Source organism: Gasterosteus aculeatus, chromosome 1 (assembly GCF_964276395.1).
Source record: "Gasterosteus aculeatus chromosome 1, fGasAcu3.hap1.1, whole genome shotgun sequence".
NCBI lineage: Eukaryota > Metazoa > Chordata > Actinopteri > Perciformes > Gasterosteidae > Gasterosteus > Gasterosteus aculeatus.
In genome coordinates, this window is record NC_135688.1 from 29,348,017 (window position 1) to 29,363,453 (window position 15,437).

The 15,437-nt window shown below is 49.9% G+C and overlaps 1 protein-coding gene across 1 annotated transcript in view; it reads left to right on the forward strand.

The window, feature by feature from the left end:
- Nucleotides 1-15,437, forward strand: part of LOC120821714 (bone morphogenetic protein receptor type-2) — a 20,447-nt gene continuing 5,010 nt past the window's right edge. The window contains exons 1-7 of the mRNA XM_040180688.2: nucleotides 1-1,067; nucleotides 9,060-9,239; nucleotides 9,394-9,573; nucleotides 10,992-11,099; nucleotides 11,258-11,349; nucleotides 13,158-13,388; nucleotides 14,669-14,783. Of these exons, the coding sequence (XP_040036622.2) occupies nucleotides 989-1,067; nucleotides 9,060-9,239; nucleotides 9,394-9,573; nucleotides 10,992-11,099; nucleotides 11,258-11,349; nucleotides 13,158-13,388; nucleotides 14,669-14,783 (985 nt within the window). The 5' untranslated portion in view covers nucleotides 1-988. The remainder of the gene's footprint in view (nucleotides 1,068-9,059; nucleotides 9,240-9,393; nucleotides 9,574-10,991; nucleotides 11,100-11,257; nucleotides 11,350-13,157; nucleotides 13,389-14,668; nucleotides 14,784-15,437) is intronic.

Below are 15,437 nucleotides of genomic sequence, written 5' to 3' on the forward strand. Positions count from 1 at the left end.
GCGGCACAGCGGCGCTGCTCCACCCCTCCTCCCCTCTGTGTAGGACGGTCCACCCCCAACAGCAACCCGATACCGGAGACGAGCGGTCCAGACAAGCCTGCAAACGAGGCGTTCCCAGCCGCCCCGTCTGTCTGTCTGCCTGCCTCCCCAGCGGAGATCCAAAGCGTCAATGCCAAACGCCGCCGACTGCCTCGGGGAAGATCAATCCAAGAGATATGTGATTCCTCCCCACGTCGTCTGCCACAATGCGCGTAAAAATCTCCGCTCGTTGCAAAACAGAAAAAGCTCGCTGTTGGCGCCGCTGACCTGTGATTTTTGTTTTTTTTCGACCCTCGGCGGAGATGAAATGAGACGGGACGCGGAGAACTAACTGGCTAGCTGCTCGGCTAACATCGGCTTGTGACCTAACCGAGCTAACTGGCTAACGCTTTTTGCCGAAAGGGTGGATTCTTTATTTTATACATGTATATATTAAGCGTGCAGCTTAGAATGGTGTGCGCTTACACCAACTAGTTGTACGACGTTTATTTTTGCACTATTTACCTTCTTTGGCCAAGTTTTCTAGCACCAGACAGTCCCCCCCCACCCCCCCCCCCCCCCCCCCCCCCCGGCAGCTAGCATGCTAGCTAGCAGACATGGACGCCGTTGGCTGGCTAGTTGTAGACTGCAGATCCGGCAAACGCGTTAGCTGCTCGGGGCGTCTGTCCGGCCCGCGCGGGGGTCGATAACGGGACCTACTTTCACCAACACGTACGCCGAACACAACAACGGTCAATTTCTTTTTTTTTTTTCTTTTGGTTTAGTTTTGTTTTCCCGCATATTTATTAACGTCGTAGGCATCGAATGTTTCCCGTGACCGATAACTCCGTTCAAGTTATTGAGCTGACGTAAAGAGAAGAACACCACGGTGGCGCCCGCGAAACGAGAGGACGGAAAGAAGCAGACGAGGACCCGAACTGGGGGACCGAACTCTGGCTGTAACGCTGTCATGGCCGTGGGGCGAATCACGATGAAATCACTCGCTGAATATGGGTTCTGCCTGACGATTCTCCTGACTTCTGTTGCCGGTAAGTGGCTTATTGGGGAATTGTTATTTTGCCTTTTATTTCTAAGGAGGTAAATGTACTTGTCATTAATATTTAATGTTTTCCCCTTTTGGGCTGCTGCGCGTGTCTGGTCCACACAGCCTGCTCTGGTTTGGATGGTGTGGCTTGATTTTTAAATCTGCCTCTATTAAAAATATGTGTAACATAACGATCGCCCCAACGGTCGTGCAGATTGTCCTCATTGTAGATACTTTTTTCCCCTCCCCTTTAAGTCCCCACATGTCCCCTATCTGTCCCCCCCTTTTTAACCATCCTCTCCATCATGTTCTCACTCTGTCTCATCTTCTGCATGTGGTCCGCTCAGTTCAAACCTCCTCACACACATCGGCCTTCTCGGGACAGAACCGAGCAGCGGAGCGGAGACCCGGCTCCCCCCTTTCCCCCCCACCCCATCGTTCTGTGTACAAAGGCCTGGAAAAACACTGCCCAACATACCGCAGCGCCCCCCCCCCCCCCCTCCTCCCTTCTGCCAAGTTGTGCCCATGTTTAAGACTTTTGGGCTGAAGCCAGGCTTCTGTGAGACCTTCAGCATGATAAGATAGGAGAACCCTGGCCTGCACAAGAGACGAGGAGCAGTGTGTGAGGGAGGGGGGGGTATGTGGAATGTGGGGGAAGACAGGAACGGTATTTTACAAGATGGGTAATTTAGGTGATAGAAGTTTAATGTGTGTGTGTGAGGCCTGGATCGCCCGTCTGGTGTCACGTGAGTGGGCGTGAATGCTTCTTAATAATGCATTCTGTGTGAGTGTTATTGTTGAGGCCCCCCCCTCCATTCAGAAGGCCAGAGTAATTATTGTTTTGGAGAAAGATATGTTGGTGCTGGCACGGAATTTGAATGCACTGGTTACGTCCGACGGACAAGTGTCTTTGTTTTATTTTGGATTGACACCATAAAGAATGCAGAGCGAGGACTCGTCGTCGTCGTCGTTGTTGTTGTTGTTGTCGTCGATCGGAGCATATTTTTCTATCCTTGGATTTAGGCGGTGGAACAATAACAGGAGGAAAGCCTGCTGCTTTTAACCTGAAATGGTGAAGTGAGCAGATGAGTCAGGCAAAGGAGTGATTCAGCCGATACAGAGGGACACGATGCATTTACCGGGGAGATGTGAGGGGGGGGGGGCGTTTGCAGAGTTGAGCTATTATTTCCTGTCTGAAGTACTGGAATTACTATCCTACTCCTATCCTCCCATCTAAGCTTTTACCTCTAGTCAATTTCCTTTCGCCAGGACTCATTTAACATGTTTGCATTCAGAGCACCCCCCCCCCCCCCCCTCCCGGCCCCCCACACCCTCTGACTAATCGGTGCGTAGGTGTCCACCTTCTGCTCAGAAGTCTGGAGCACCAAATCGGATGCTTACTTGCGGCGTGACTTGTTAAGTAGGTACGTTTTAGATCCTCACAACCCAAATAATCCTCCCCGGGTAAATATCTGCATCTCGTAACTTCCGCCGCAAGCCCCCCACATTAAGGGCCCCGCTGTCCCAGGTGAGCCGGGGGCTTCTGAGGGTCTCCAACAAGGATTAAAGACCAGGAGCACCAAAAAGAACATTCATTTCATTTCATTGCAAATGCAGTGTTTAGGTGTGGTTGACTTGGCATTTAATCAGCGATTTGGAAGGCGGGGTTAAACGAGGGCCGCGTTGAGGATGAATCCGGATAGCATTGAAAGCCGGGCACAAGGCCCGCTCAGGAATTGGCCCCCGGGTGACGTCTCAGCTGAGGCAGTTTGAGACCCTGAAACAAAGGGCTGAAATCTGCTTTATGTATTCATGGGCTGCAACACCGATTGTGCAGGACGCGGCGCGTTTCAGCGCATCGGGAAAATCCCGCTGCGTATTTGGAGAGAAGTTGTACGAAGTGGCGTCTCCAGAGAGAGCCGTGCGAAGTCTGTACGGGCTTCCTTGAGCGGCGTCACTGGAGGCAGCCGAAGTCTCAAGTTTGAAAACGGAACATGAAAAGTATTATCCGCGGCTTGTGTGCCGCCTTTGGCTGATGCAGTTGCATTGTGGGTCCAAGTAGGCGTTTGGTTTGTCTAAAAGAAACTGTGAAAGGAAAAAAGGCCGCCCTTGGTTGTTCATTGATTTGGCACCGTCATTTCTATATTTGTTCTATTTCATGAGATGTGCAGCGCTAAATCAGTGGTGTCCTTTTTATTGGACCTTTGCTGTCAATGAAAGTGGTTCTAGGTGACTGCTTCAAAAACCTGGTTTTGTCCGACTAACCATTCAGAGAGGTATCTGTTTGTAAAAGATGCCACCGTCATATGCTGTTTGCTATAATACCAGCGAACGTTTGCCTTCATCATCCAAGGGTTTTTACCTTCTTTATAGCCTCCAACAGTAGGAAAGCAACACTGGTTGAGGGTGATTGTGTTTCAATTAACAATATTGATTTTGCCCAAAGCCCCCGACCACCGCCGCCACCGCCACCAACACGGAGCCGCACCACATTAAGCTCTCAGCTCCCGTCTGCGTCCTCCTGTAAATACCACGAGGCCGGTAAATGGCTGAAAGCGGCTCGTGAAAATGTTAAAATCAGTTGTCCAACCAACAAGCGTGTAGAAGCAGAAATGGATGTAATACAATGATGCGTAATCCAATTTAGGCCGGAAATCAAGCAGTGGAGTTGTTTCAGACGCTGTAGGATCCCAAAAAAAAAAGCGCTGCATCCTCTTTTTGCCTCCGCAACATTTTGCACTCTGTCCACATCTTTCTTTGGCGAGATGGAATGACACTAAATGCAGTAACAAACAGAGCGGCGGATGCCGGAACAGGAGGAGAGGTTGTTTTGCTCTCCTAATAACAGCTGGCCTCGTGCTCTATTAGCTTCTATTAGCGTAGCTCGGGTTTGAGTTGTGAGCAGAGGTAAAACTAAAAAATAAGGGGGGTGGGGGGAAAGAGCAAGGCGGGATTACAATGGGACCGTGTTCAGCCGAGGCCTTCTGCTTTGGCAAAGAGGAGAAATTAGTGGATGTTGTAGAAAACAAAAGGTGCAGCCTTGAGATGGTAAGTCAGAGTGACAGGAGATGATTAGCACAGAAAAGTCTTTCCTTAACCAGCAGAGACAACAAGTCCCAAGTGCGCAGAAAGACCCCAAATGTCCTGTGTGTGGATGCGCTTTTTCAAGGTTTTCATGGTTAAACGCTTTCTAAAAACATTGGTGTTTTTTATCACTTTACTCATTCGTTATAAATTCTTTGGGCATTTTATTTTTGTGCTATTCGGGCCTTTAATGCACTAATAATCATTCCAACTGAAACGTTATAGGATCAAGCCGGTGTGTTTGTGTGTTTAACCGCGGTGTTAACACTTGAACTGCTCTCCTGTGTTATTTGTAGCCCAGCACATCACTGTGATTTATTATGGGATGCCTGCAGCCTGGAATCCAGAGCGCCCAGACAGATGTAGTGTGAGCTGCTCATTCAGTTTGTAGGAGCGATGTCCCAGTTCGGACGTTTGAACTCAGCATGCAGCAGGATAAAGGGATTCGTTCTAATATTCTACAGCAAATAAAATAAACCACGGAGTTAAAAAAAATAAAATAAATAAAAGGTTCCATAGGTGCTGGTGGGGTGACTGTTATGGATTGGCCTGTTTCTCCCCAATAATGCTGCAGTGTGAACGACAAATCCGTGTTGAAATCGAGAGGAAGAAAGCTAGTCGACGTTGGTGTAATCTGTAATGTAAAATGTGGTGGTTTTTTTTGTGACAACTTAAATAAATACAGTTGTTTTTCTGCACCCAAATCAAATGGATATTAGAGAAGGAATTGTGTTAAACCTAGCTGTGTTAACTGAATTTGGCATTGAGAAAAGGGGAATGTCATGTCTGATATCGGTACCTTTTTTTTAAATACATTTCGGATGTGGGGGCTTCTCTAGTGGACAATGCCCCTTTAATATTTCTAAAAGCCCGGTGCAGCACTGACATTTAGCGACGTTTTGACTCGCAATCGACTCCTCGTCCGATTGTCTCAGCTCAACCGCTTGTTTAGTTCGTACAACAAGGCCTTCGCTGCCAGCAGCGGTCGGCTGCCGCTGAACAGGTGAAGCGGCGTCATACCAGGCGGCCGCGGCCTGTCGAGCTGCTCTGTGAAGCCGCCGAGCAGCAACGCAGCGGCTGTTCGCTTCTTCAACGAGGAAGAGACGTCGGCATGAACAAAGGGCCAAATTCAGCCGCCGCCTGACACCCAACTTTTGCTGGCTCATAAATAATCTGAGATCTCCCCCCAATCCCCCCCCCCCCTGCTTGGCCCCACCGTCCCCTGTGGTGGGATGGTGTACGCAACCCCGCTCCGTCATCTGCGTTTTCATGGCATATTTGGGAAAGTTAAGGTATAAGCGGAGGGGGGGGGGGTTCTGTGTAAATCGTGGTCAGTAATGGAGGGCGCTAAGCTTTGAGGGACGGCGTAAGCCTCAGGATTAGCATAACTGTACCAGACTCAGACAGACCCAGACTGAGTGGTCGTGTTTTTGAGAGGGGGGGCTTGGTGGGGGGGGGAGTTGAGCAGTCCCGAGGCAACAGATGGGACAGATTAAAGCCCACTCAGGCCATTTTCTGACCCCTCCACCCCCCACATCTTTGAAACTTAACTTGGGGAAAATTGGGGGTGTCAGCAAATACTCCAAAAACCGGCGTCTGCAACAAGCGTGCACCCAAACAGCAGCAGGTTCTCAGGTACGATTAGGGTCACCACCTGTCGTCCCCAAGTGGACGTCCAACACCCCCCCTTTGCGAGACGATCGGCAAAGGTTGGCGAAAGTAACCGGCGGAGAGGCAGGACGGTTCGCCGGCATTTTGGATTAATGCAAGGCACCGAGTCGGCCCCGCTGTGTGGCTGCAGGGGAGACGGCACTAGGCGTGCCCCCCCCAACTCTCCCCTCTGCACTACCCCCCCGCGTGTCCCTGCCTCCAATGCTGGAATCAAACTCTGAACCGGTTGCTGGGAGAGAGGCTGCGTCTCGTCTCTCCCGATGGGCCTTGGCAGCCGGGAAGGAGAGAGCCAGATTAGATCGCTGTTGTTTTTTAGAGGCGAGGGCCGAGGTGGAAGGGGGAAGACCGACGGTGGGAGGGTGCACCGAAGGCCAATTGGGGGAGGAGGCTTAAAGGCGGAGGGGGGGGGGGGAGATTAGCAAATAACTGGGCCATGGGTAAACACTCGGCAGTGCCCGTCATCCAATGAACAGGCTCGGGGCAGAAAACTACTCCGAGGCCTTTTGCTATGACTGCCCTTGCTCTCCCCCTTCTCCCCTCTCTCCCTCTCTCGCTCTCTCGCTCCGCTGGCCTTGCCTGGATACTCCGACCCACCATCCAAAAATCCTGCAGTGGAAGCCAAGCTCGCTCCACCGGTCACAACCGGGGACGGAGGCCCCGCCTCGTCCAATCAGAGATGAACAAAAGGGACTGGCGTCCAACCGGAAACGGCTCGCAGAGGAAAACGTGATTGTCAGTGGAGACGAGCGGGACGGGCCGAGCGGAGTGGCAGACGAACCAATGAAACATGACTACAGGAGTGCTCCCGTGACTCTGAGCCCAGTTGAGAGTGCCGAGGGTTACAGCTCCATCCCAGGCGCCTCCGTCTTGCTTATCGCTTCACATTGTTTTGTGTTGTTTGGGGTCACAAATACCAAGTCCCATGTACTTAACACAGTCCTTTTTGATAGGGTTTTATTTAAGTTCCCCCTCCATAGTTATTCTATATTGCTGTGAAAACATCTCAGCATTCTCCCCAAAATAGATTTTACAATATTACATATTAATAATTGAACTGAATGGAGCCTGAACGTATTATAACGTAAATCAAAGCCCCGTTAGCACCGAGCTGCTCACACCTTAATGAAAACTCCTAAATCAATTTCCCAGATAGAACTCCAGACGTTACGGCTTTAATCTGCAGCGTCAGCTGCCTTCTTGCCCCAGAGGTTCCCTGAGACCAGGTATCATTATCGGGGTTTCTTCGTTTCACAGCCTTTAACTGTAGTGAACATTTTAATAATTCATGTCGGCTCACAGCTTTGGGAGGAAGAGGAGCTACTCCGCTCTCTGGATTTGTGTTTTCCGATTCTGGTTCGTAAGGTCGGTCCGTTTGTCCCGACTGTCCGTGGGCGTCGTCTCCGGCTCCGCAGTTCCTTTGATTGTTCTCCTCTCGCAACGGAGTTCCTCGTCCTCACGTCCGCAGCCCCCCTGCGCTCCTGGGGTGTGGATGGTTGGAGAGGAAGCGTGGCTGAGGCCGTGGAAGCGATCATTGTTAAAGTCAAAGCCCACGGCGCTTGATAGCATTAGCGATTTTAAGACCACATTAGCTTCTTGAACGTTGGTTGAAAACGCTGTTTCCGCCGGACTAGTTTGCCGGCCCGTCACAGCACCGTAGCATGTGTACATGCATGTGCGCATACATGTTTTTACATGTATGTACTATAATGTCTTATCGTAGAATGCACCGACACAACTTGTCATATGTAATGTTCTCACTTTTGGGTCAACAATGGTCCTAAACTAAAGAGACTGGCCGGATTTTGCCAATAATGGATTTTATGTCTCTTTGCCAAATGGTGAGTTAACTGCCATTCTTTGTTAAACGAAGCCACAGAGTGTTTTATTCATCGCATCGGGTGGTTCTTCGATACTTTTATATCTTCTTACTCATTCCAAGATGAGATTTTTATTAAAGACCCAAAGTTTGTTCCTCTTTTTAAAAGATGTACTTGCTTTATGACACTGTTTTATCGTTGTCAATGAAGTAACGCTGTGTTACCAGCCCGAGCTAAACGTGCTCGTAGCCGACGCTGGAGCAAGCGTGTGCTGTGATCGATTTCTCTTTTGTAAATGTTTATTTAGGGTTGCACAGTTACGATTGGACAACAGCTGTTTGCCTCAGACTCCAGTGGTGCAGATCCTCCGTATGAGAGGTGGTGCAATATAAAGGAATATGTGCCACGTCACGTCTCCCCTGTGGTGTTGTGCTTTAACTACAGAGGTGGCGTTCCTTTCAGGAAAATCATAGTTCTTATCTCCGCTTCCAGTAAAGTGGTTTGTGAGTAGAGGCCAAATAAAACCGTTCTCAGAGACGGCGGCTTTTTAAAAATCATTTTTTATCATAGTCAGGTCTTGATGTGGGGTTGTTATTGTCATTCTTTTTCTGAGAACGACTACAGCATGAGACCATTTGTGTGGTAATTGTTGCGCGTCTTGTCGGGAATCTTTTCCCCAGCCGGCGGCGTATAAAGAAAAAGTGAAAACTCTTCCACTTACTTAACCCTCTTACTTAAGTTTTGAAGTTGTCGCCCGCCCTGCGCCCTCCCCATCTCCTCCGGAGGCAGAGTCAGTCCCACAGAACATTCAGCAGCAAAGGGCCCCCGCGGGTTGAGGCCAGCCGATGCCCACAGTAGGCCTGTGGGGGGGGCGGGGGGGGTGATAGCGTTATCTGAGCATGGGGGAGCAGAGGAGCGAAGTTGGCGCCGAGCCACCGCTTCATCGCGTCACCCTCTGCCCACACAGGCCAGCTTGACCTTGGGGCAGGGCACGGTCAGCCCCCCCACTCCTTCCTCCCCCCTCCATAACAGACACCACCACCCCCACCAGCCCCTCTCCCCGGATGAAGGGAGGGAGGGGCTGGGAGCGAGGGAAACCAGCTAGCACGTCGTGTTTGCCTTATCTGGAATTGCTGTGTACACACACACACACACACACACACACAGTCCCACTTTGGCTCTGCTATTCCCCCGCGGCGCTGTTTACACCACGAGCAAACTGTCCATTCCGCATTCTGGCTGGTCCTTCCACGCGGCGCTGGTTTCTTCTACAAAAAGCACGTTTTAATTTGTTGCATTATTTAAGTGTGTCACTTCCATGTTTTGTGCTAAGATAATCTTAACAAATGAGCACCGATTCGCACAATTCTGGAGGCGTGGATTCCATTTCACCACTCTTGTCTGTCCCGTCTTCCCCACCACAGCGGCGCAGGGCGAGAAGAGGAAGTGCGCCGCCGCCTTCCAGCAGTGGGAGGTGAACCAGGTTGCGGGGGACGAAGGTCTCATCTCCCCGGAGAACACCACCGTCGAGTGCAATGAGGGGAACCACTGCTACGGCCTGTGGGAGAAGAGTCTTCCGGGCGAGGTGCGACTGGTCAAACAAGGTACGACTAAGCGAGACCCTTGGAGGGGGGGGGGGGCTCACACATTTGTACTCTTCTTGTCACGTCTGCATCCGTTGTGAAAGCATGTGGAGATGTATAGAAAAGTCTTGCTGGTCTTCGAGAGAATTGTAACCCCTCCCTCCCTCCCTGTCAGGCTGCTGGCCCCACCTGGGCGACCACCAGGGTTGCCGCGACGACCGCTGCGTGGTGACCAACCTCCCGCCGCAGATCCAGAATGGGACGTACCACTTCTGCTGCTGCGGCAGCGACATGTGCAACGTCAACTTCACGGAGGACTTCCCCCTGCCGAGCCCTACTACGGCGCAGACGCCTCGTAAGAACGACACACCACAAGCCGCCGCACAATACCTGACATCCTTGAGTAGTGCGGACGGCCTCGATCATGAAACCTCTCTTCCTTTTATTTACCAGCTGATGGTCAGCTGACCGACAGAAGCCCCTCTGTTGGCTAAAAGCCCTTTCTGTTGATGTAAATGGACTCGGGGGTCTTTAGAGACTCTTAACTCCTCTGGTTGTTTGACATCAGCAGAGCCTCCTTACGCCCCACCGTAGCCACACCTGATCTCACGTCCTCCTCTTCCTCCCCCCTTCGGCTTCGTCACGCAGCCGATGGTCTCAGTGAGAGTGTCGTACACGTGTACTGTTTGTGTGTGTGTGTGCGCGGCGGTACGTCTTACATCCTGCCACACATTGTCACTCCTGTCTATGTCGTCTCTCCGCATTCCTCGGATTACACGCCGTCTGCTCCACCAGGGCAGACCGGCGGCGAGACTGACGTCAGCGGAAAGTCAAGTCACGGTGGCAGGGGGAGGGGGGGCGGGTTGATTGATCGGTGGGTCGGCGTGGTTGGGGTTGTGTTTTACCCGTTGTTGCATCCAGCTTGTGCTCTGTTGACGTCTGGGCGGTATTATTAGAAGAAGGGTTTGTTTGATCTCGAGCCAAGAGGCTCGCGTGACGACAGTCAGGGCTGGGAGGTAGCAGAGGTAAAGTTAAGTAAGTGCAGCGTTCACATAAGTGCATACTAGAGGTCTTGATTTGACAGAATAATATTATCGGATTGGAATCATCATTGTTACGATTTACTTCTATGTTGCGCTTGCTTCATTTGAGCGACATTTCATACCACAGAGCGGTGTGATCTATAATAATGCAAATTAACTGCAGCTGTCGTGGCGTGAAGAGTACAATGAAAATACGGTTTCCTCTTCTGACAATTTGAAGAATCTGAACTACACGTACTTTGTATACCACTTTCATGTATGTAGCTTAGCTACTTTAAACATACAACTCACAACAAAAGACAAATATAACGTTTTTCAAAATAATAAAAGCAAAAAAAAAAAAATACGTAGTCCTCTCATGCAACAAAATACTTGTTAACATAACTTCAACTGTTCACGTCGGCGATGATAATCGTTTTAAAATGAAGCGCGCGCAGCAGAGTCTGTTTCCTGCAAATTTTCAGAGCGCCCGCTCTGCAATCCATCCACGCTCGCTGCTGTAGACGAGCAGTAGATTTAATTTTCTCCCTCTCGTTATCTGCGCTCACTCTTTAGTTCTTTACGTACGTGCGTGTGTGTGTGTGTGTGTTTGTGTGTGCGCGCTGTGGCTCTCCTGACTTCCTGTTCACATATCAAAGGTTTCCGCATACAGGTGTTACACACCTTACATATCTACTTTTTGTATTTTTGATGTGTGTGTGTCTCTTCCTCCCCCCCTTCTCTCTCGTAGACCTGCGCCCACTGCGCCACGAGGAGACAATAATCATCGCCCTGGCAACCCTCTCCGTACTGGCTGTGGTTGCCGTGGCAGCCTTCTTCGGTTACCGCATGATGCGTGGTGAGTTGCTATGGTGCTGACGGGGAATCATTCCAGGCAGTTTTTTAAGTGCTTTTTTTTTCTTTTTCGGGTTCAATTTTAATAAGTTTCAGAGAGGATCTCTTTGTAAAAATGAGTCTCCATGTTGTTAAATTGTGTGTGTTTGTGTGTGTTAACAGGAGATGGTAAGCAAGGCCTTCACAACCTGAATATGATGGAGGCCGCCAGCTCTGAGAGCTCTCTGGATCTGGACAATTTGAAGCTCCTGGAGGTTTGTGTGTGTGTGTGTGTGTGTGTGTGTGTGTGTGTGAGAGAGAAATGAGAGTTAAAAGCAGAACTCAATGGCATAGAGGCCAAATTGCATCAAGCACTTTGGTTACGTTTGCCGTTTCCAATGTGACCTCTTCATCATCCGATCACGGCATTCAGTGACCGGTCAGGGCGCACAGGAATAGTTTATTTTTTTCCGCTGACGGGCGGATCCGGAACAACCCGATATGGGAGAGCTCATATTGTGATGGGAAGTCAAAGGAGTCTGGATGATATTGAGACACAAAGACACAAGCGGATCAAAGCAGTTAAAAGGGCAGTACGCAGGACCATGACAGACGTAACTCCAAATATAATGACTTCTCTAATCAACGGACACATTACCTGGCAATGTGGGTGCTGCCTACGTGCTTATTTGACTGGTGGAAGCTGCAATTCTTCCAATCTGTTTTAGCAATCGCGTTGATTCAGGTTCTGAGTTGTAATCACTTTCATGGCATTCAGGACACTGTAGCTCTGTATCTCACACAGTGCAGACATGCAGAAGAAAAACATGGCACCCTCGCACGCGTCAACGGCGAGCGAGCCCTGCGGGTGGAGCTCCGAGGCGTGTGGGAGACACGTTCTGTAATTCGCATCGACGCGCTCACTGGATGGAGATCACATGAGATCTGTACAAAGCGCAGAGCTCCTCGTGCGCTGGTGTTTTTGTCATCTCCGATGAAATCCTTCATTTCCCGGCTACGCCTGATCGGCATTAGAATTACATACTTGTCATAATTTGAATTCTCACTTCCTTGTGACGAGCAAGCAGCTGTTGTCGTGTTCTTAACAGGGTTAATAAATCGAGGCCGTTTCCATGTTGTCTAATTGTCTTAATGTCAACCTGGCAGGAATTACTGCAGAGCCCTTTAAAAAACTATTTCATACTAATATACTACTATATACTATACTATACTACTTCATTTCAATTTCTCTACAAGTGGTATTTTTCTTAGATGATCATTCATTTTAGTATTTATTGAATTGTATTATCTATTTATGCAAGTTTAAGACGGTTAGACCAAGTGAGGTAGTGTAAAGAGGTTAAGAGTTGTGGAGGAGGGTTTAGGTCAAAAACACCGACTCGGTGGGAATCTAGAGCGCCACAGCCGACCTGTGGGGCCGCCAAGTATCCAACTGTCTTTTTAGCACGGGGCAAAAACATTAGAGAGAGAGTGAGTTCTGTCTGGGCGGCATTCAAGTCCCAGCAAGTTTGTTTTTAGGAGTGAAGATTGATAGAAATCAAAAAGTGCACGGAGAGCTTCGGAAAAACAACAACAACAACAACAAAGAAAAGACCCCGTCGTTACATTAACACAGTGTTTCTGGTGAGACGCGTCTTGGATGTTTGAAGGAAGTCCATCAGCGCTGAACCTTGCAGTTGTTTCTCCTCCTCCAGAGAGCGGTATCTGTGGAGGCGGGGCCTCAAGTCGCCGCGCCGTCCTTGCGCCTTATCAAACGCTCGTTGTTTCACATCCAAAATACGTCTTCCCCAAAGACAAAATAGTCTCCTCTGAGCCAAACAGATAAATACGCTTGGAAGACGAAGAGGTGGAAATGCATTTTTTTTTTAATTTAAAAATTTAGACCTCTGCCGTGTCATTGTAAGATGTGACCCGAGGCCGTTCCAGCGGTTTAACCCAGCTGTTGCCCTGAAACTTCTGCTGTTTATTTTTTATTTTTTAAATCTCCTCTCTGCTGTCTTAATTTCCCGCGGTTTTCTATAAGCGAGTCTATAAAATGCATCTCACCCCCCCCCCCTTCCAGCTGATCGGGCGCGGCAGATACGGCGCCGTCTACGGCGGCTCTCTGGACGAGCGGCCCGTGGCGGTGAAGGTGTTCACAGCGGCCAACCGGCAGAACTTCCTCAACGAGTGCTCCATCTACCGGCTGCCGCTGCTGGAGCACGACAACATCGCCCGCTTCGTCGCCGCGGACGAGCGGACGGGCCCGGAGGGACGCACGGAGTACCTGCTGGTCATGGAATACTACCCGCATGTGAGTACAGGTAGCCAGGTAGCCCCGCCCTGCAGCTTCTATCTCTCGACTGTAATTGGACCATCATTTACGAAATGACCATGCGTTTTTAAAGAAGGCTAACAAACCTCTACCTGAGGGACTGAACTAAATGGATTGGTAGTGTCATTTTTACCGTCGCAGACGTCGTCACGTGTCAGTTCCTTCCCCTGTCAGTCATTCTCAGGCGCTGCAGCGAGGAGAGACGGGGTCAGGAGGAGAAATGGTGAATGACTTGATTATAAGTCGTTCACCTGTCTGTTTTTCCGCTGAAAAAAAAACGGGAACCTGCAGCAAAAGGAAGGCTGACTGCCCTACGGCAGAAACACTGCCATAAATATTAATGTGAAACGTGGCTTTAAAACCGAATATATTTGCTGTAAAAGTCGGCTGACCCCTATCGGGCCGATGAACACGTGCATCGCAGACCACTGCGCTAATGCGTATCGTCATGGAAACGCGGCGCAGGGCAGGAGACTGAAACCTATAATGCATTCAAGTAAATGATAATCTTATTAAAACGAACTGATTTAATGTGATTTTCCTAAGCAGCGGATGTGGGCATTGCTTTGTGATTGCTTGTTTTTGAGAGAAAAGATGTGCGTGTGTGTTTGTTTCTATGTGCGTCGGGGCCGGGCCGGTCGTGAATTCATCATCTCTCGGGGAGATAATTAGGGAAATGAATCATGCACAGCATCATTTCTGGAGTCTCTGCGTTGCTCGTAGGACACCGTCTTCTCTTGCAAATATCTCATGGTTCTGAAAAGCACTCATTGGGTGACATTGACATATTCCATATGCTGTTTTTTATCATGAAAACCTTTTTGAAAGATAAAATGCAACAAATGGGATAATAATATTTCTGCAAATTGTCAGTTTTGACGCTTGGTTTGGTAAGAGTTCCCAATGTTGGATGTGCTAAAAATATGGTATGGAGTTTTTATTTTCATTTCACGGAGGTCCCTGAAGGAGGATCTTATTAAATGGGGGCACGTTACCATGTGAGTATCAGTTTAGGGGGCTAAAATACATATGTTTTATTACCTCTTCAATCTTTCAAATGGACCCTAGAAAGTTGGGCACAACAACCCCATCCCCCCGTCCCTCCTATGCACACATCATGGCTGTTTCCAGTGGAAACCACCAGTTGTTAGCTGGTTTATTTCTATTGTCTTCACTGCCTTGTGTATATCGCTTTCGTCACTCACTCTCTGTACCCTGTCTCCTTCTCATGCCCCCCCCCTCCCCGTCCCGCCATCCAGGGCTCTCTGAGTCGCTACCTGGGAGTCCAGACCAACGACTGGGTCAACAGCTGCCGCCTCGCTCATTCCGTCACCCGCGGCCTGGCGTACCTGCACACGGAGCTCTTCAAAGGAGGTGAACTTGCTCCTCACACACTCTCGCAATTAATGACATAACTGCTCGAGTCTCAAGGCTGTTGTCTGTAACAGAAAGACGCCCGAAGAATCGCGGTAGAAATTGTGAATGCGTGTGTATGTGTGATCTAACAACCCTGCTGCTCCACGTGGCTCTGTTTGGTTTGGATCGCTCTGCATCCGTGTGTCTTTAAACGCGGCGTGTAGAGCCCAGCCGAGGGTATATAAACCTGCCCCTACAGCTACAGAGGGCAAAAGAACAAGAGGGAGGGAGGGAGGGACAAAGTAGGGGGTTGCGACAGGCTCCGAGTAATCGGTCCCAGGAGGCGGAAGTGACAACCGAGATGAGCCTCAAGACGGCTCCTCCTCTCTCCATCAGTGCAGATAAAAAGAGGAATGAGAACGATTCTGTTCGTGCAGGCGCGAGAAAACTTCCCCTCAAGTCCAATGCGTTCGGTACGGTCGCCATCCTCCCCAATGTCCTGCCGCCCCCCCACCCGCGTTACAGCTGAATGCAGCAGACAACCATGGTGGCTGCCGGACGCCCTCTCCCGCCAATGTGCCCTCTGCTGGACAGCGAACGCGCTGCAGGCGGAGGCTGCAGTGATGGGGTCTTAATCCCATTGTTGCAGATTAGATTAAGAGGGTTTTAGGC